This window comes from Dipodomys spectabilis, unplaced genomic scaffold, assembly GCF_019054845.1.
Source record: "Dipodomys spectabilis isolate Male_0828 unplaced genomic scaffold, ASM1905484v1 ptg000108l, whole genome shotgun sequence".
Lineage (NCBI taxonomy): Eukaryota > Metazoa > Chordata > Mammalia > Rodentia > Heteromyidae > Dipodomys > Dipodomys spectabilis.
This window is the reverse complement of record NW_024870785.1, coordinates 14,410,623-14,432,715: the sequence shown is the minus strand read 5'-3', so window position 1 is coordinate 14,432,715 and position 22,093 is coordinate 14,410,623. Positions and strand designations below refer to the sequence as shown.

The 22,093-nt window shown below is 38.5% G+C and overlaps 1 protein-coding gene across 1 annotated transcript in view; it reads left to right on the top strand.

Moving 5' to 3' along the window:
* The window catches only part of Adam10 (ADAM metallopeptidase domain 10), an 88,483-nt gene that overhangs the window by 16,938 nt on the left and 49,452 nt on the right, over window positions 1-22,093 (top strand). Inside the window, exons 2-4 of the mRNA XM_042687536.1 lie at window positions 7,558-7,708; window positions 18,979-19,097; window positions 21,925-22,083. Of these exons, the coding sequence (XP_042543470.1) occupies window positions 7,558-7,708; window positions 18,979-19,097; window positions 21,925-22,083 (429 nt within the window). The remainder of the gene's footprint in view (window positions 1-7,557; window positions 7,709-18,978; window positions 19,098-21,924; window positions 22,084-22,093) is intronic.

Here is a 22,093-nt window from a genome sequence, read left to right as displayed (position 1 = left end):
CTTGAGCAAAAGCAGCTCAGGGATGGTGCTTAGGCCTTGAGGTCAAGCCCCAGGACTGGCCAAAAAAAAGAAAAAAAAGTATTGTACAAATGCCAGGCTTATTAGAAAGTTTTTTACTTCTTGTATGAGTATTATAGGATCACATATTTTCAGATGATTAATTTATGGTGTGTACTCCTCTTTGGTCCCTGGGAGCTTGAACTCGGGGCCTCATACTTGTTTGGTGGTTGTAGTTATGACTCTCTTAATCAGCCAAGTATAGTCTGCTCTTTTTAGAAAATAAATTTGAGTGAAAATGAAAATTTCTGTGAAACATTGAGTAAATTATCTGTATTAATATTTATTGAGCATCTGTTTTGTAATGGGCTGTTGAAGATGCACATTAGTGAACAATGCAAAGTTTTTTTTTTGTCAGTTGGGGGGGCATGAACTCTGGGGCTGGGCACTGTCCCTGAGCTCTTCATTTCAAGGCTAGTGCTCTACCACTTGAGCCACAGTGCCACTTCCGGGTTCCTGGTGGTTAATTGGAGATAGGAGTCTCACGAACTTTCCTCCATGGACTGGCTTTGAACTGAGATCCTCAGGTCTCAGCCTCCTGAATAGCTAGGATTACAGGCATGAGCCACAGGTGCCCGGCTCCAGTGCAAAGTTTTTGTTCTCAGGGAATTTGGAATTGATTGTCTAGTGTTAGTGGGGGTAGAGATATATATTAGTTAGAACTCATGAAGAAAAGCAAAGCAGGATGTTAGAATGAGAATGATGGAGATATGTACTTTGAGATAGTGTGATCAGAGAAGCTTTGGGGAAACTGAGTGGCTACTTGAATGAAGTGTAGTAGTCATTGGTGCTTTGAGGGAGGATGTTCCAAGCAGAGGGACAATAAGAAGTCTGTAGCTGTAGCACACAAGGGAAAAGTGATGGAAGACCAGGTAAGAGAGATGTGGGACTTGTGTGGGGCAATGCAGCCTCTTACAAGGGTCATTGATTTGGCCTTCTTAGCAAGTGGATCGGGAAACTTGGCAGAGGAATGGCATGATTGGACTTCCACTGGACAGAGTTACTACAGCTGCTATCTGAAGAGTAGATGATAGCTGTGCAAATATGGAAGTACAAAGGAGGCCAGTCATTTATGACTGCCTTCTTACTTCTAAAACCTCGCTGTGTTTGGTATGTGTTATGAGTTTCATCTCCCTAATTCAAACTTCCGGACTCTTATTTGTAACCAGGATACAGGCATATAAGTTAGTGTTATGAACCAGATACTTCTGATCAGAATCATCTCTGTCGACTGGGATTCTAACTAAGTAGACATGTTTGCTTGCTGAAGTTCAGGCATTTGTGACAGCTATTCCCACATTTGTTTTCCATGGAAATGGACTGGAGGGTCGCTTAGGATTAAAGCAATTGTCTACCACGTGTGAAGTCTTGGGTTCAATTTCTAGCACCACAAACAAAAAACAAGTGGAGTGACATTAGTGTGGTCCTTTTACATATTTCGAGGGGCAGTTTATATTCTGCTGGCATCTGAGATACCAAGCTACTCTAAAGGAAGTCTCTATTACCCTAGTTGCTGTGTAAATAATAGATGATAGGAGATGACATTGGAAAATACTTTAGTGTTTATGGACAAAAACATAGTTTCTGAGTCAGTTTTCTGAGTAGGATGTGCATGTTGATTTTTTTGTGTGTGTGTGTCAGTTGTGGGACTTGAACTCAGGGCCTGGATGTTGTCTCTGAGCTTTTTCACTCAAGGTTAGTGCTCTACCACTTTGAGCCACAGTGCCACTTCTGGTTTTCTGGCAGTTAATTGGCAAGTCTTACAGACTTGCCTGCTTGGGCTGGCTTCCTCAGAGTAGCTAGGATTATAGGCATGAGCCACAGGCACCTGGCTAGTGCATATTGATTTTTTTTTGTCAGTTGTGGGGCCTGAACTCTGGGTCTGGGTGCTGTCCTTCAGCTCTTCAGCTCAAGACTAGTGCCCTACCACTTGAGCCACAGCGCCACTTCCTGCTTTTTCTGCTTATGTGGTGCTGAGGAATCGAACCCAGGGCTTCATGCATGCAAGCACTCTACCACTGAGCCACCTTCCCAGCCCTGTGCATGTTGATTTATAAGGAATACAAAACCTTGAATTTCTACTTGTGTCTGGTGGTACTTTGCCAAGTTCATGATTTCTCTTTAATATTATAAGAAAGGATGATATTGTAAGTACCAGAGCATCTAGATTGATAGAACGTGGATTGGGTTAGTGTAGCAAATAACAAGGACAGGCTAGAATAGGTGATAAGGAATTGGAGTAGAAAGGTAGCTTAACATTGGGGATCTCAGGAAGATGCTTAACAAGGAGAGATCTGATACAAAAGTGAGTGGGTCAGAGGCTAAGCTTTGTTTAGAGATGGGTGAATATTATTAGATTCAATGCGATTTGATGAAAGACCTGTGTTCTGTCTCTACTTTGCAAGTTTTTGACTGGTTGCTAAAGTATAGGAACAAATCTCAGTTGAGTAGGTCTAGACTCTGCGTGTGGGAACAGGCAATTTTGTGGTGTCTCACTGAGGTAAGTATTGCAAGGGTTGGAGATTGGCCAGGGCTCCTGTGGAGTAAATCATGCCAATTGCAATTACTAGCTGTGGAAATCAAAGGTATACACACATATATTTTTTTTGTCTATAAAAAGTACATTCTTTTTTAGTAGTTTATTACACGGCGTTCTGCATCTTAAAGGTAGATGTCAATTCAGTTTTAAGAAGGCTTGTGTCATGTACTGTATTTTGATATTTTTTTCTTTTCAGTTTTTTGTAGTCCCATCAGAAACACAACTTGTGACTATTACTTATGATGAAGGCAATAGTATTATATATTGTCTCAAAATCATTGAAACCAAAATTACCTCTTTCCCATTGCCTCTTATTTGCTTTGTGACCTTGGACTTGTTATATACCACTGAAGCCTCAATTTTCTTTAAAATTGGCAAGCAGTTCTTACATTCTAAGTCTATTGGGTGGATTAAATGAAAAAGTGTGGAGCAATACAGACCCTGCCAGATAGCAAGTGCTTGATAAATTTTACTTCTTATTCCATCCGATTCATGTCTTATTGTTAAGACAGTTAATCACAGTTCTCAATTTGATTGCGTTGAGAAGCATCATCACCTGTCACAGATGAGCTAAGCCTTAATTTAAATTTAGACAAATGGACCATTCTTCAAGTTCTGTAGTTACTGGACAGAGAAAATAGACTGGTGGAGTAGCCAGACACCAAGGCCTGGACATGACTTGCTGTAGTCAGGTGGTTCAGAGCTTCCTGGTATTTCTTTCTTTTTTTTTTTTCCTTCCTTCCTTCTTTCTTTTTTTTTTTTTTTTTTTTTGGTCGGTCATGGGGGTTTGAACTCTGGGCTTGGGCGCTATTCCTCAGCAGTTCAGCTCAAGGCGAGCGCTCTACCGCTTGAGCCACAGCACAACTTCCAGTTTTCTAGTGGTTTATTGGAGATAAGAGTCTCACGGACTTTCCTTGCCCAGGCTGGCTTTGAACCATGATCCTCAGATCTCAGCCTCCTGAGTAGCTAGGATTACAGGGATGAGCCACAGGCGCCCGGCCTTCCTGGTATTTCTATTCATGGTGTGACTTTGTAATACCAGGAGTCAGACTTTCTAATACCAAGAGTCAGAGCATCTGTGTGCCCCTGGGATGGTGGGGTTTGTGTGTCAGGAATCTAGGACCAAAGAAAACCAGCTGCATCTTGATTGTCAACCTGATTGGATTGATAAGCATCTACAAGATTAGTAAAGCATGTCTGTGAGAACATCTCCAAAGAAGATTAAAGAGGAAAGAACCCCCCTGAATGTGGGGGGCACCACATTCAGCACCTTAGGCTGAAGGTCCCTATCCTATGGAATAAAAGAGGAAGAGGGAAGAAACCTGCAAGCATAGGCATTCTCTCTCTGCTTCCTGGCCACACTGATGTGAGCTGCCCTGCTCTGCCGCACCCTCCCCACCACAATAGATGAGAACCTGTGGCACTGAGCCAGAATAACTTCTTCCTCTTTCACGTTATTTTGCTCAGTTCTTTGTCATAGTGACAACAAGCTAACGTGTTTAATTAACTATATAATTAAATGAGACAAAATTTTCATGATAGCTATCAGGGTACATTTGAAGAAAAAATGGATTTAAAAAATATATATTTTGGTCGTGGAGCTTGAACTCTGGGCTTGGGCGCTGTCCCTGTGCTCTTCAGCTCAAGGCGAGTGCTCTACTGCTTGAGCTACAGCACTTCTTCTGGTTTTCCAGTGGTTTATTGGAGATAAGAGTCTCACAGACTTTCCTGCCTGGGCTGGCTTTGAACCGTGATCCTCAGATCTCAGCTCCCTGTGTAGCTAGGATTATAGGCGTGAGCCACTGGTGCCCGGCTAGTATATGTTTTTTATTGCAAAGATACTGTACAGAGGGGTTACAGTTACATGAGTAAGGTAATAAGTACATTTTGTATCGAGCATTGTTACCTCCTACTTTGTTTGTCCCCTATCATCCCTTTCCTCCTGACCTCCCTAACTCCTCTCTCCCCCACCCTCTTTCTCCCTACCCCCCACCCCCGCCCCAAGTTGTAAAGTTCATTTTCAACATAGTGTCTTGTATATCTCATTGTTAACAATGGGTCAGCCTATATCCTTATTTCAGCTTTTTGTTATTTCCCTTCCCCTCACGAAATTAGAAAAAAGTATAAACAAGATGCAGGGCACCTCAATCAAATACAATGAAAACAGGGGTTATACCATGGCAGAAGAACATACAAAAGCAACAAAAAAAAATCACACAGTACATTATATATGCATTAAAAACAACAGCAACAAAGATACAACCTCTTGTGTCCCTATCTTGAGGTTCATTTCACTTAACATCATCTTATATGGTCATACGTACATAGCTTTTGGCCTTTTCTGCTTGTCCTACACATATACTAGTTATTGCAATATAGATATATGAATTCTATGCCTCCATCAGAAAGAATGACACTGCTCTATTTGTTAGGAAATAGGAAGACTTGGAAAAAATATTAAGTGAAGTAAGCCAGACCCAAAGAAACATAGGTCCCATTTTTTTTTTTTAAAGGAAACATCGTAGGTTTTGGGCAGGGTTTTAATCTTTTGCCCCAGGATTAGCCAGTCACAGTTGAAGAGGAGACTACCACTCAGGTGTGTTGTCACTGTCCTAAGTTCCAAAACCAGCCCCGCCACAACTTCTGGGCTTTGGCTTGCCATCAAGATTCTTTGTGTGTGTAGGGGTGTGTGTGTGTGTGTGTGTGTGTGTGTGTGTGTGTGTGTGTGTGTGTGTGTGTGTGTGTGTGTGTGTGTGTGTGTGTGTGTGTGTGTGTGTGTGTGTGTGTGTGTGTGTGTGTGTGTGTGTGTGTGTGTGTGTGTGTGTATCCTGGGGCTTGAATTTAAGGCCTGGGCACTGCCCCTGAATATTTATTTATTTATTTATTTTTGGTCAAGACTAGAACTCTACCACTTGAACCACAGCTCCACTTCCAGCTTTCTGGTGGTAAATTGGAGATAAGAGTCTTATAGACCTTCCTGCCTGGGTTGGCTTGAAATCTCAATCCTCAAATCTCAGCTCAGGATTATAGGTGTGAACCATTGACACCTGGCTCTAGTTTTGTTTTAATCTTGAATTTACTTTATACATATACATATATATATATATATATATATAATTTCTAACAGATGGCTTAATACATATCTAATTAAAAACAGATTAGATATTGTGCAATATTAGAGGGATAACAGACACAGTGCTGGAAATCACCTACTATGAAACAAAGAAAAAAGAAATTTTTAGAAAGATGAAAAGCTCATCAGTGCAGAGTGGGAAAAGTTTCAGTAGAGTAATATATACTTACTGGAGCCTTTAAAGAAGGATGAATAAAAATTCCCAGCTCTGGGAAGTAAATACAATGAAACTGAAGCTTAGGAAATGTCACGAGGACTACACCAAAACATCTCATAAATTGCCCAAAGCCAGTAGTAAAAAGGAAGGTCTTAAAGGCAGACTAAGAAAAGACTACATATATTTAGACAGATAAGGAGGACAGATGATTTATTGTTAGAAAGAATACAAGTGAAAATGGTGGAACAACTTTTTTTCATCTTTTTTTTTTTGTGTCCTGGGGCTTCAACTCAGAGCTGGGGTACTGTTCCTCAGCTTTTGCTCAGGGTTAGCACTCTACCACTGCTGAGCCACAGTGTTACTTCTTGCTTTTTTTGTTTATTAGTACTAAGGAATTGAACCCAGGGCTTCATGCATGCTACACAAGCACTCTACCATTAGCCCACATTCCCAGCCTGAGAGACAATTTTTTATTTAAACAAAAATTTAAATATGAAGGTTTAAATGTAACTATATAAACTTATAAAGGGCAAGGGGAAAAAATTGGCAGTACACTAATGTCAGATCCTTATCAGTGAGTATCCCTTATTCAAATTGCTTGGAACCAGAAGTTGTTTTTTTCTTTTAATGTTAGAATATTTTTATCCATATATGTATGCGTGTGTGTGTGTGTGTGTGTGTGTGTGTGTGTGTATATATATATATATACACACATATATATAAACAAGTCTAAACACAAAATTAATTTTGATTCCTGTACACCTTGTATGCATAGTCTGAAGACAATTTTGTACAATATTTTTAGTATTTCTGTATTTTGATTGTGGTCCCTCACATGAGATCAGTTGTGGAATTTTCTACTTGTCATTATTATAGTTAACACATTTTCAGATTTAGCTGGACTCTGGCACATACTTCTAAAGCCAGGACTAAGTTCGGTAAACTGGTATCTATCATTAACACACATAAAAATTTTAGATAAAATTGGAGCAACGACTGAATCCAACAATATGACCAAGTAAGACTCAGGAAGGCAAGGTTGGCTTAACATTAAAAAAAAATCTGACAGTTTAAGTCATCATATTAACAAAACAGAAAGAAAAAAAGTAAGATTGTTCCAATAGATGGAGAATGAGCATCTGTTGCCAATAGTTTTTTTGAATCAGTAAAGAATGAGATAGTTTTTTCTTAAATCAGTAAAGTATGATAAAAAAAACTTCCTCAACCTTATAAAAGATGTAAGACAAATCTACAGCTAATAGACAAACTTTTGTATATGGTTGGAATTACCACTTAAGTAAGTTTAAAAAATTCGTGTAGGGGCTGGGAAGGTGGCTCAGTGGTAGAGCTCTTGCCTTGCATTCATGAGGCCATGCGTTTGATTCCTCAGCACCACATAAGCAAAAAGAAAAAAAGCCGGTAGTGGCGCTGTGGCTCAAGTGGTAGAGCGCTAGCCTTGAGCTGAAGAGCTGAGGGACAGAGTTCAGGCCCCATGACTGGACCCAAAAAGAAAAAAAAAAAATACATGTGAAAACAACGGGAGATTCACAATATTACTACTGGGATTAGTAGAACATTTGTTTCATACATATTGTTGGTAGCTGCAGAATTATGGAAGAACTAGGGAGACCTTCAAGATGATACTAATTCAGGCTTTATCTGTTTTTATAGGTCAGTATGGAAATCCTCTAAATAAATACATTAGACATTATGAAGGATTATCTTACAGTGTGGACTCATTACACCAAAAACACCAGCGTGCCAAAAGAGCAGTCTCACATGAGGACCAGTTTTTACGCCTAGATTTCCATGCCCATGGAAGGTGAGTAATTTGTTATTATGTCTGAACTTTGCTTTTACTCAACTTGTTTTAAAAGAAATTTATACTGTTAACCTTTTTCTCTTAATGGGAAGGTCCATATTTGGAAATTCAGCCTCCATTGGATTTTGATGTATACATGAAAAAAAGTCTTGTTTTAAATAGATTACCCTTATGTTTATAAGGAAATCGTCTTTGGATTTATGAATCAAATAACCAAAGGGTTATTCTACAGAAGATATCTATCTAGATATATATGTCTTTAAAGAATATTCTGTGTTTACATCTTCCCTCCTTTGAAAAAAACATTTGTACGTTTCATGGTCAATCTATCTTTTGATACCAATAGAAAAATAATTTGTTGTTTGCCATTGAATGAATCATCTAATTTTTTCCATGAACTCAATTTGATCAATTCTGAAATAAAACTTAGTAGATAGATTACCTGATGTACTGTTACATTCTGAAAGAGAATTCTTAAAGAAAGGAGAGCCAAGGGAGAGAGGTAACAGTCACAGTAATTGAGTGCCTGTTGTGTTCTCGATGCTTTATTTTTATTTCATTTTTTGTCGGTTGTGAGGCTTGAACTCTGGGCCTGGGTGCTGTCCTTCAGCTCTTCAGCTCAAGGTGTGTGCTCTACCACTTGAGCCAGAGCACTACTTCCAGTTTTCTGGTGGTTTATTGGAGATAAGAGTCTCATGGACTTTTCTGCCCTGGCTGGCTTTAACCACGATCCTCAGATCTCAGCCTCCTGAGTAGCTAGGATTACAGGCATGAGCCACCAGCACCTGGCATCGATGCTTTATATTTTCTTATTAATCTTCTGAACATCCAGAGAAGGTAGCTATTTTTTACATTTGAGGAAACTGGCTTTAGGGACGTTAAATAGCTTATACACAGCACAGGTTTGGACCAGATCTTGCAGACTCAAAAACTCATTTATTTTCTTTCTGTCTCTTGTGGGACTACTTAGGTATGAAATCTTTGTCATCTTTGCCCAGATCTTCCATCTTGTCTGTTGTAATTATTAAATATTCATTCCTTCTTTTTCTTATTCTTTTGGTGTAACCTGTATTGAGACCTATTTTACTCATTTCTTTAGTAGGTCTCTCAACTTCCAGTCTGTTTAACTTCTGAGCTGGACACTAGTAATTGTAGCTATTGAGGAGGCTGAGGTCTGAGAATCTCAATTTGAAGCCATCCTGGGTAGACTAATCTAAGAGATGCTAATCTTAAATTAACCAGCAAAGCAGCAGAAGTGAAGGTGTGGCTCAGATAGTAGAGTGTCAGCCATGAGCAAAAAGGCTGAGCAGAGGCCTGAAGATCAAGCCCCAGTGCTGGTACAGGGTGGGGAAAAAGCTGTTCTGATTACAGCACAGCAAGATGATTTTTCCATAGATGCATGTCTCCCACTCCTTCCTTCGTTCCTTTGTTCCTTCATTCCTTCTTGCCTTCCTGCCTGCCGGCCTGTCTTCCTGCCCTTTTATATGTGTGTCCTGGTGATTGATATAGGGCCTTGTGCATATGTGGTAAATGCTGTCCCACTGGTATAGACCTTCAGCCCCTAAATTCTTCCTTTTTCATGTTTATTGCTTTGAAGTGTTCCACTAATGACCATTAGCCAGATTTACTAATTTGCCTTTCAAGTTTCTCCGCAAGTCAATCACAGGCCATTATTCTAAACTATCTTTATTCTACTTCCCAGCTTCAAGTGTCCTTTTTACTCAGAATATCCACCTAAGTGCTTGCTATACATGCTTAGTTGTTCTTTGTGACACTTATGTTAAATTATGACCATCTTTTAATGTACAATTCAACTTCTGCTTCTTAGACACTTACTTCATCCCTTCCTCTGAAGTTTTAAGTTCCTTATCTGTACCAGATTGGCATTTGATTTGGACCCCCTATTTTTTCATGAAAGTATTTCATACCTGTTTTTCTTTTGCTTTTTTTTTTTTGGGTCCAGTTGTGGGGCCTGAACTCTGGGCCTGGGCGCTGTCCCTCAGCTCTTCAGCTCAAGGCTAGCGCTCTACCACTTGAGCCACAGCGCCACTTCCGGCTTTTTCCTTTTTGCTTATGTGGTGCTGAGGAATCAAACCCAGGGCCTCAGGCATGCAAGGCAAGCGCTCTACCACTGAGCCACCTTCCCAGCCCTCATACCTGTTTTTCTATATCTGTGTTTCTTGTTCCTTACAGGCAAGCACCCTGGTTACTACTGAATATTGTTCATTTTATTGTACATATGGTACAGGTTCATAGGAAAAATTTTAATGGATGAACAATCAAATGATCTAAAATGCTACGAAACTTCTTCTGCATGTGTAATTTAATATATTGTTCACATTGCATCCAACTTTGATTTGAAGAAGATTAAAAAGTGTACTGACAGCAATTCATATGCATTTTTATGACCTTTACCTTTAGATATTATAAAATTGTCCATTCTAGTGGGTGCCAGTGGTTGATACCTGTAATCCTAGTGGCTTGGTATGCTAGATCCAGAAGATCAAGGTTCAAGACCAGCCTAGGTATACACAAGAAAGAAGACCTCTGTTAGTCAATAGCTGGGTGAGATGGTGTACACTTACCATCCCAGCTGAGTGGGAGGCTGAGATCTGGGGGATTGTGATTCCACACTAGCCCAAGCAGAAGAATCTTCTAGACTTCATTTTAATGTAAGGGAAGCTAGATGTGGTCGTGTTTATCTATCCCAGCTGTAAGAGGAAGCCTAAGATAGGCAGATCTCAGTCTAGGCATGCACCCAGGCAGGAAGCGAGACTATCTTAAAACAACAACAAAAACAGTGCAAAAAAGGACTTGAGTTATAGTTCAGTGGTAAATCATCTGCCTAGCAAACCTGAGGCCCCTGGCTCAACTCCAGTACTTCTCCCCATAATAAAATTGTCCATTTTTTATTAGTATCATGGAATAAGAAATCATTTGCTATCTTAAGTTTTTAGTGACCTCTCAAAATACACTTAGTATTATTTCCCATTATAGTTTGAGTGCTAAATATATAAGGTGACATTCTACTTTCCTCTGGTTTGAATACCACATTCCTGTTGATTGTTAGATTTTTAAAAATCAGCTTCTTCACATATTTCATACAACATGATAAAGCCAGATTTTTAGCCTCCTGTATGCGTGTGCGTGTATGTATGAGAGAGTGCTAGTTCACACAAGTGAGTATACCATTACTTAGTCATCCCAAGTGTTTGCTGCTTAAAAGTTACCTGGTTTAGCTGCGGATGATGGAATCATAGATCTAACAGGAGCAGTGAGGTGTGTATAAATCATTGTATAGAAGAAAGATAATGATATGGTGCTTTAGAGATTTGGTGCTGGAGATTCTCAAAAGAGAACTTGTGGCTGAGGTGCTGAGCAAAGGACTGGAACTAGGAAATCTGATGCAAAGTGATCTCAAGTATATTCACCTGAAGATGATCATCTTAGAGTACTTTTAACAGAAATCTGTTTAGTATAGAAATAGACATTTTCTATAATTGATCTAATTTCAGATATCTTATTTCTTCAGTTATATTCCTACTTTCACAGAATTTGCCCTAAAACATATTCATTGTAATTATCTTTAACATAATTCAGTTATAAAAATGTAATGATACTGGGTGCTGATGGCTCATGCCTATAATCCTAGCTATGCTGGAGACTGAGATCTGAGGATTGCAGTTTAGAGCCAACCCTGGCAGAAAAGTCCCTGTGAGACTCTTATCTCCAACTAACCACTCAAAAACTGGAAGTAGAGCTGTGGCTCAAGTGGTAGAGCACTAGCCTTGAGCAGAAGAACTCAGGGACAGCACTCAGGCCCTGAGTTCAAGCCCCATTACTAAAAAAAAAAGGATGATTTGATAGTTTTATTTCTCCTTTCCCTTGAAATAGAGGAATAAAATGATTGGAATAGGCTGGGAATGTGGCTTAGTGGTCAAGAACTTGCCTACCATGCAACAAGCCCTGGGTTCAGTTCTTCAGTTCCACATAAACAGAAAAAGGTGGAAGTGGCACTGTGGCTCAAGTGGCAGAGTACTAACCTTGAGCAAAAGAAGCTCAGGGACAGTGCCAGGCCCTGTGTTCAAGCCCCAGAATCTGCAAAATAAATAAATGATTGGAGTAGTATTATTATAGATTTCCTACTCGGTCTCTTCTCTATAAGAAGTGCTAGTTAATTACACCGTCACTCCTAGTAGGGGTTTTTTTTAAATGTATGCACACATCGATTATTCTTGTAAATAATAATTTGCATTTTATTTTTCCATATTATCTTTTATTTGTATTTACTATGAATATAGTAAAAGCTTTCATATACTTTGGGCTATACTTAGCTATAGCCTGGCCTGTAAAAATGCGTACTATCTTATGCTCTGTGGCTTACTTTCTTATCTATTTGTCATCCTTTATACAAGATCATGCTATGTCCAATTCTAGTTACTTGGGAGGCTGATGTCGAAGGATTGAGGTTCAACACTATTCTGGCAGAAAGTCATTGAGACCCCATTTCTCCCAGTAAAAGCTGGGTTGGTGGTGAATCTCTGTCATTGCTGTTATACAGGAAACATAACTAGAAGTATTGCAGTGCTGGCCACCCTGGGCATAAATATAAGACCTCATCAGAAAAATAACCTAAAGCAAAAAGAGGGCGTGGCTCAAGAGGTTAAGCATACATACCAAGTATGTGGCCCTGAGTGAGTTCAAATCTCAGTACCCTTGAAATAAACTTCAGAGTTTGTTGAAAATAAAAGTTCTATTTGAGTTAGTAATGTGGTTTTAAGGAGAGATATTTTAAAACAAATATGTTAAAATTAGCTATTAGGGTAAAATCTATCTTTACCTTTGCTTAGAAATTTTGAGTCAGTTGTCTTGCCCATGTAATTGTAACCCCTCTATATGGTATTTTCACAATTAAAAAAAAAAAGAATTTTTTGAGTCAGTTTTCCCAGTGTATGGTAGTCCATGCCTGCAATCTCAGTAACTCCAGAGGATGATGCATGAGAACTGAGTATTAAAGGCCAGCCTGGGCTATGTAGATAGACTATCTCAAAAATCAAAACGAAGCTAGAAGGGTAGCTTAAGTTGTAGAGCACTTCCCTAGCAAGCTTGAGGCCCCTGGATTCTACCACTACTACTACCACTACTACCACTCTCATCCTGCAGTTATCAGTTGTCTAGATTTCTGAAATTCTTTACTTGGATAAATTCTGATAAATGTGACTGCTTACTTAGCAATATTGTATTGTATGTTAGAGTTTTATCATATTTTCTTGTAACAATAACATGCCTGTGTCCTCTGTCTCTTAGGAAATTCAGGTGCAGAGCCTGAGTCTTACTTACCTTTTTTACATAGATGATGGTCATGTTGAGTGAATGAAGAAAGAAAAGAAGGAAGGAAGGAGTCAAGGAAGAAGTATGAAGGGAGTATAACATTTTTGAGCATAAATTGCTGGCAGGGAAGTATATAACCAGAATTTTTGCTTAGGACTTGCTCTAACTATAGAGTTTAATTAGAAAAAAAAAATCAGTTGCTCATGGCACTTTTAATATTGTGCATAATGGAGTACACTAAAATACAAGACATTTATTTTCAACCTAAATTTTTCTTCAGCAGGTTTTTATCTCCCTTTTCCCCCATTGCTGGGGATCAAACCTGGGACCTTCACTGCATGCTAGGCAAGCTCTCAACCCACTAAACTATGCTGCTAGCTTATAGTTATTTTTCTTAACTTCTAAGTGATTATTATAAGAGTACTATGTCTTAACTACTCAGTGGTTTTTATAAGAGTTATCATATTATGGGATACTTTGGTGATAATTTCCAAAAATTCATTTCCTTCCTGTCCTCATGTTCATGTAAAAATGTATGGTGGCTAGACTCAGGTGGCTTACACCTGTAATTCTAGATAATCAGGAGGCTGCTATCAGGAGGATAATGGCTCAGAGCTAGCCTGGGCAGCAAAGTTTGTGAGACTGTCTTCAAAATACCCAACAAAAAGTCAGGCTAAAGGTGTGGTTCAAGTGATAGGGCTACCATCCAAGCAAATGTGAAGCACTGAGTTAAAATCCTGGTACTGGCAATATAAACAAATGAACAAACAGATCGTGATGTTCCAGGTGCTATATCACTATATCCTTTTACTTTTGTTAAATACTAAGTAGTAAATGACATGCTATATTCTGCCTTAATTGTCATGTATTCCTGACCTTACTATCATATATTTATTCCTGGCTTACCTGTCATGCGTTTAGGGCTTTCATAATACCAATATGTTGTCATTTCATTAGGAATTTTGCTGATGTGATTTTTGTAAAATGAAAGTTTAATCTTGTTTAAGTCTTGATTCTGCAAATATGATGTAGCATCTCTGTGGATTAGTTTGGAAGTGTCTTGGGCTTTATCTTTTGTCATGTCATAAGCACCAGAGATCTTTAGCTCTGTAGTCAAGCCAGGAGATTTTAAGAAACAGAGAGGTTGGAGTCTATAGTAAGCACAAAGGGATGCTCATAAAAACACCTAGAGTGTAAATTTGGGTTGGGCAAAATGCAACTGTTACTGTGGATTTTTAAAAAGAATATTTAAAAAATACTCACTTGGTAGTTTAAATTCTATCAAAATTCGAACAGAGAATATATTTGTTTAGTACCTACGTATGTCAGATACACATAATAGATACTGCATATCTCACACTCCTCTTTGAGTAGTAGATATTCTAGGATATGGTATATTTTGTTCTTGCTGGATTCTTCATAACAAGTTAAAATCCTTACAAATACATTTGTAAAGAAATCTGTTTTTGTTTTTTTTTTTTGGGTCCAGTCATGGGGCCTGAACTCTGGGCCTGGGCGCTGTCCCTCAGCTCTTCAGCTCAAGGCTAGCACTCTACCACTTGAGCCACAGTGCCACTTCCGGCTTTTTTCTTTTTGCTTATGTGGTGCCGAGGAATCGAACCCAGGGCCTCAGGCATGCAAGGCAAGCGCTCTACCACTGAGCCACCTTCCCAGCCCCTTGTAAAGAAATCTGAAAGGAAAGGGGTTTGAATTGCAGAAGTATAGAAAAAAGCCAGAACTGAGCTGTTTATGTTAAAATTTAGGTGAATGATTGTAAGGACTTGGTTATTGTTACTTTCTTTCGGTTCTGGTTAATTTCTGTCAGTGTGAACTACAAACACAGTTTATCCACAGTGAACTTGTTCAATTGTTCTGCTGATATATGTGACCCCCTTACTTTTTTTGTTTTGTTTTTACAAATAGTTTGTTCTCATCTGTCAAACTGAATAACTTTGATAATGTTTATCTTGAGAGACCTTAGATCACTTTGTCCAAGTTAGGTGGTGTTTTGAGATACAGTTATGTACTGCCATTTTACTTCTTTGATTCCATTCTTTCAGGTTTTCTTCTGTTGGCACAGTATTCCTGAGTTTAATACTGTCCATTGTGTGTGTAGGTCAGCCCTTCATTTGTCTGTCATGAGGAAGACCTGATTTTCTATATGGTTTAGTCCAGCTTAAATCAGTGTTGGTAATGTTTGATGCATATGCAATGATTTCCTAGTGTAAAAGTCTCTCTCGGAATTGGAAGGGGCCTACTTCAGAGTCTCTCTGTTATCCTTCTGGTGTGTTTAGTTTGTGTGAGGCATGAAAGTGATGTAAAATAGACTTTTCCCATTTAATGTAGATGTTTTCCTGAGCCTTTCCCCTTTCCCTTTTTTTCTTCCTTTCCTTTGCTACATAGACTACTACTTAGTCTCACCGTGGATTTATGGGTGACAAATTTGCTGGATAATAAATCTCCAATGATAAATTAAGCCTTGCATATTTAGTTTAGTCTATTTAACAAAGATGTACATTAAGAGATAGTATTCTTACTGTTGGAAGAGCATATAATAAATGCGGTTAGTAAAATAAAAAAATAAGAGATAGTGCTATAATAAGTTTCAGTGGAAGTGTAATGATAAATGAATTTTTCAACATAATCCCCTTTATAACAAATAGTATATATTGCGTGTTGTGCTTGCTTAAATGGCCCAGAATTTTCTCTTAGTTGGCCAGAGTCATTTTATGAAAGGACAATAGTAATTCAGGCACGAGTTGTTTGCCATGTCACTGTCAGTCTGTTTTGAACTCTCAGGGTTCCAATTTACAAGATAGGTTTGACTTGTCACTTACTTCCTGCAGTAGGTTTCTAAGGATTTGTTTGTTATCTTAGAGCCCTCAGTCACCTGGGAAGACCTAGGAGATGGGGATAAGTAGAAAGTTAGCATAGCTCTAACATAAAGGATGAGAAGGTAAACCTAAAATTGCAGCATTCATAATTATTACTAGCTTTCTGGTGGTACTAGAGACTGAACTCATGGTCTCGTGCTTGTGAGGCAGGCACTCACTCTACCTTTTGGGCCACACTTTCATCCATAACGGTGTTCAAAAAGTCAAATTGTTGGCTTTTTGAAACCAGTAAGTATAGCCTACTTTAGTAAGTACACCTTGCAGATTCCTATTGACATAAAATGAAGTATGCTCACATGGAGTATGGGGTTTGAGATGAGTTTGACTTGTGAAATTACAGTTCAAATCCAGATACAAGACTTTCTATCATGTCAAAGTTTTCCTTTATTCTTAGTGTCTCTCTAGGCAAGCAGCAGCCTGCTGGTACATGTCACCACAGATAGATTTTTGACTATTCTAGGATTATACATAAGTGGGGTTTCACTGTGCATATCTTTTGTGTCTTCATGAAAGAGCATATTATAAATAGTTTGAACCTTTTTATTGTGGAGTATTTTGTCATTGTATGTGTAAGTCACAGTATCTTTCATTGTTGATAGGTTATTTCCATATGTGAGCTTTATGGGAATATACCAAGCACAGGCCAAGTTAGGCTATAGAAACCACACATTAATTTGAAGAGTAAAAATTATGTAAAGAACTACCAGGTGCTAGTGGCTTATGCCACTAGCCTGAGCTACTCAGGAGGCTGAAATCTGAGGATCAAGGTTCAAAGGGAGCCTTGGCAGGAAAGTCTGTGAGACTATTATCTCATTTAACCACCACAAAGCAGAAGTGCAGCTGTGACTCAAGTGGTAGGGTGAGAATATCCTTGCCAAAAAAATCTGTGAGACAGTGCCCAGTCCCTGCGTTCAAGCACCAGGATTTTACCAAAAAATAAAAAATACTAACTGTATTTTTGAGGATTAGTTACTATAAGGGGAACAAAGAAGGAAAAAAACCAACAACAACGAAACACACCCTAAAGACTCCTTGAGCAGAGGGAGATTAGCCAAGAAAGCAACAAATTTGTAGGGGATTTCCTCCAAGTTTCAGTTATTACTGACACAGGATCTTGTTTTCTAGTGACCTATTTCCCATTCCTGGAGTTGATCATTGTTATTACTTTCTATGTATTCTTTAAGACATTTGATACATATTTAATGCATATTTTGTATCACTGATAAAAATGTTCTCTACAGAACTGTGGCTGTATCTTTTATATTTAAAAAATATATCATACTATACTCCCTTTTCTGTACTCTTTCCCCCTTTCAAAATACCTAAAGTAACTTAGAAGTTTTGATTTCATTATATATATATATATATATATATATATATATATATTTTCAGCATTGTGCTGTGCAGTTGTGTGATATACTACCAGTTTATTAGTTCAATTGCTCTCAATCCTTTGTGACTACAAACAGTGCTATGATGAATAATCTTTTTGTATGATTTCCAACACCAGAACCAGTTCACTTAACTGAATATTCAGCAGTTCAGTTTAATGCAGTTTTGACAGAAAGTACCTGGAGTTAGCACGGACTTAAGGGTTCAGTCCCACAACTGCTCCCCCTATTTCAGACATAGTCACAGATCCTCAGCCACCAACCATTCTATCAACCTGTTGTCAGTTGTGGTGTCTATGGCCTTCTCTTATGGTTAGTGTGCTAAAATGACTCACGGAACTTTGGAAAGTAGTTCCCTTATTAATGATAGTTTATTACAAAGGCTACCGCTCAGCAATAGCCAGATGTAGGAGATGCAAAAGAAAATGTGTGGGAAGGCCCTCTCTGGTACATTCCTTTCTAGCACCTCAGTGTTCACCACCCTTGGAAGCTCATCACATGTCATCGTGCAATCATTTTTGTAGCGCTTCATCTCCTGTCACACTTCGTCCCCCACTACTGATGTGACTGTGGCTGAAATCCCAATCCTCTCATCACAGTGTCTTTTGTGACCAGCTCCATCCTGAGGCCATCTGGGGTGCCAGGCTCAGTCAAGCTGCTAGGTCTCTTTATTAGCATAAACTCAATGTGATTGTTATAGACTCTTGAATAGATATAAAGTGACTCCTGTCATGCAGGACCTTCCAGGGGCCTAGGGCCACAGGCCAATATATTTGCTTAAATTATACCCTAATCTTATGGTATGGAAGTGATTTCATTTATATGCAGGTAGGCACATGATGAATTCCTAGGAGTAGAATTCCTGCACCAAAGGTTGTGTGTATTTGTAATTTTGATTGCTTTTGTTTATCTATTTTTAGCAGCTTTCCTGTCAGTTTGTTCAGATCATATATAGTGATTAGCGTTACAACTCATACCACTCAAATTTATATTAAATTTTAAACAAGGTAATGTTTTGTTTCGTTTGTTTTGTGGAACTGAACCTAAATTTTTTGTGTGCCTGCTAGGTAAGTGCTGTACCAGTGTACTCATCCTCAGCCCAACAACAGGATTTAACGGTGCTCTTCAGAATATCTACTTGCAAGGAAAAAATAGTTGAACATAATCATTGCTTTGTAGTTTTCATGAAGAACACTGAGTAAAAATTCTGATGTGGGCAGACTTCTATAGCCATTATGAAAGACATGGCACACTTTTAAGAGTTTAATAGTGGTAGCTGATATGTTGCCATTTTTTGTACATCTCATATGTGCCAAGAATTATATTAATTACCTATATTATAATCTGTAATCCTTAAAAATAATCCCACATGATAGAGTTTATTATCTTCATTTTTTCAGACAGGAAGCTTAAGCTTAAAAATATTAGGCTTAAGATTTGTTTTCATGTCAAACCTTAATCCTAGATCAAACCCTAAGCCTTCCACTCAGTCTTTCACAATTTTCCTTTTAAAACAGAATTTTATAAGAAAATTTTGGTTAGTATATTTCTCAAATAGACATTGTGTGATCTGTCCATATTTTGCAAATTAAAAAAATAAACTTGGAATCCTTTTAATTTCAGTTTTTCCCCCTCTTTCCATCCCTTTTTACAGACATTTCAACCTACGAATGAAGAAGGATACTTCCCTTTTTAGTGATGAATTTAAAGTAGAAACATCAAATAAAGTACTTGATTATGATACCTCTCATATTTACACTGGACATATTTATGGTAAGTTGAACCTTAACAGAATCCTTTTCTTCAATTTTTTTCTACACAAGAAAATACATGTTTGTAAATATAAGCAAAGAAAAGGTGCTATACTCTTTTAGGAGAGTGAAAACAGACTTCAGAACCCTGCAGCAGAAAGAAAGATAGACTCCTTTTCCATTTGGCTCTTCAAAGTGTCCTAGGAGACTCAGACCCTCAAGAATCCAGCTTGCCAATTTGTCGTTCAGGGTCCTTGAACTTGGAGCTCTGTACTCAGCAGCCCACTGCCTGAGCTCAAGTTCAAGTTTGGATGATTTCTGAGAATGCCCATTAGATGAGAGTACTATGCTGCAGAGCTGGGAAGAAGTGATCTGACACTTGGTCCAGACAGAGATGACCGCAAGTGGCCATTACTTGGGAGACATCATTGGTGACACAAGACAATCCTGGCTGGTTGTTCATGTTCCTCCACTCAGCCTCTTACAGATCAGGCCACCTCCTCTATGTGTCAGAAGCCTGAGCCCCTCTAGTAGAAAGCTTTGGCCTATATGACCAGGCCCTATGAATGTAGTTAAGTCCAGGCCCGATGAAAGTGGTTAAGTTTTGTGTGTTCTTTTTGCTGTTATATAAAGTCCTGAGGAGGGTGAGTAAATAGCCTTTGAAAACTGAACTGATCTTTGGACCTATCCTTACATGTAAGTTTAATAGTGAATTTGAATGTTTAAAAGTTAGAAATAATTTTGACTTTCTCAATACTTCAAAGCAATAGTTTTTGAAAAATTTTGATGACTTTTATAATTTTCTGATCATCCAAGGAAGAAATTAGCAGTAACTACTGTTTTATAAGAAATTCAGGAGAAGCTTAAAAAAAAACCCCAAAACACAAAAGCCTGTTAAGATCATCTTAGCCAAAAATAATGTGACAAAATTATTCATAGAAAAATCTTGCCAGCTGGGCATTGGTGGTTCACACCTGTAATCCTAGCTACTCAGGAGGCTGAGATCTGAGGATTAAGGTTTGAAGCTAGCTCAGGCAGGAAAGTTCCTGAGACTTTTATCTCCAATAAACTACTCAGAAGAAACTGGATGTGGCACTGTGGCTCAAGTGGTAGGGTACTAGCCTTGAGTAGAAAGAAGTTCAGGTACAGCTTACAGGCCCAGAGTTCAAGCCCCAGGACTAGCAAAAAAAAAAAAAAAAATCTTGCTAAGTCCTTCCTTAGAATTTATTTGCTTTTCTTCACAATTCTAACAAATTTCTTGTAGTACACTAGTTTAGAAAAGTAGAGAGAGGCATGAGTACCACATTTAATTCACCAGAAAGTTACATCTGACACCATTGTAAGAGGATCACAACTATTATGGAAGTTATAAAAGGGCTTGTCTTCTTCCCTCCCTCCCTCCCCTCCCTCCCTCCCTCCCTCCTTCCTTGCTTCCTTCCTTCCTTGCTTCCTTGCTTCCTTGCTTGCTTGCTTGCTTGCTTGCTTGCTTGCTTCCTTCCTTCCTTCCTTCCTTCCTTCCTTCCTTCCTTCCTTCCTTCCTTCCTTCCTTCCTTCCTTCCTCTCTCTCTCTCTCTCTTTTTTCTTTTGTAATGTTTTGTTCAAGACTGGCCTTGAACTCTTGGACTCAGATGAATTCTCTGCCTCAGCCTCTTGACTACCAAGGATTATAGGTATATGCCACCAAGCCTGGCTTTAGTAAATTTAGCTTTTAAAGCCTCCTTTTAGGGTGCAGAGGCATGCCCCTATAATCCCAGCTACCTGAGAGGTTGAGTTAGGAGGATCACTGGAGCCAACTTGCTTAAATATCTGATCGCTAAACAAAAGAGGGGTGGTAGTCTTGGGAATTTAGCTCTGTGGTAGAATAGTGAGGCTCTGGATTCAAGCCTCCCTGCCAAACACAAAACCAAACCAACCAAACAAAAACATCCCTTTCCCTATTTGCCATCTCTTTATGCCATTTGATTTTGGTGCTCAGATTTTGTGATTATATTTAGAACTAAAAGTACAGTGTTTACTTTTATTTTCTTTTAGTAGGGAAGTAAAAATTGATATGACAGTATCACAAATCTTTGTCAGCTATAAAAAGGACTGTTATATTTTCGTTCAACTGTCACATGTACAGTAGGTCAGGTGTGAAACAGGCTTTTTCCTCACAGTAATTAAAATTATCAAAAGGTATATAAGGATTGTGTGTGTGTGTGTGTGTATGCTCTATTAGCTTGCATTCATTATATGAGGATATCATTAATACATTTCTACATCTTTACCAAGTATTCCAATCATTCTTAACTCCTTTAACACTATTTCCCTTTGTCCAAATTAATTTCAACAGGTTTTGTTTTCATAGTTGAAAACAATCTATTTCAACTATATTCAGCCTCCTTGTGAGCTCAGCCCTCTTCCACTAATACTCAGCCCTCTGATAGAGACTATTTCTCTTTCCTCAACTCTATTCTCTATTAAGCAACAGTTTTCATTGTTGTGAAACCAGGTATATTTTTTGTGGATCTGCTTGCCTTTTTCTAAGTTTAATTGCACAGTTACTTAATGAAGGCTACTACATGCTTACCAGTTACTGTACCAGGCACTAGGAATATGATGGCTTTGTAAGACAGATGTTCTGATTTTCTTTGTTGTTAATAAGTAACTGTATGTTTTAACTACTCACCAGTTGCTATTTGTAGTTCAAATTCAACTTGATGTACTTTATGTAAGAATTTCCTCCTGCAAATTGATACTCAGAATATTTGAAAAATACATACAATAGAAAAATGTCTTTTTAAAGGTAAGTGAATTTACCATTCATGTGCAAAACTAAGTTATTGTGGATTTGTTGCTTTCATTACTAGGTGAAGAAGGGAGTTTCAGCCATGGGTCTGTTATTGATGGGAGATTTGAAGGATTCATCAAGACTCGTGGCGGCACGTTTTATATTGAGCCAGCAGAGAGATATATTAAAGACCGAATTTTGCCATTCCACTCTGTCATTTATCATGAAGATGATATTAGTAAGTATTT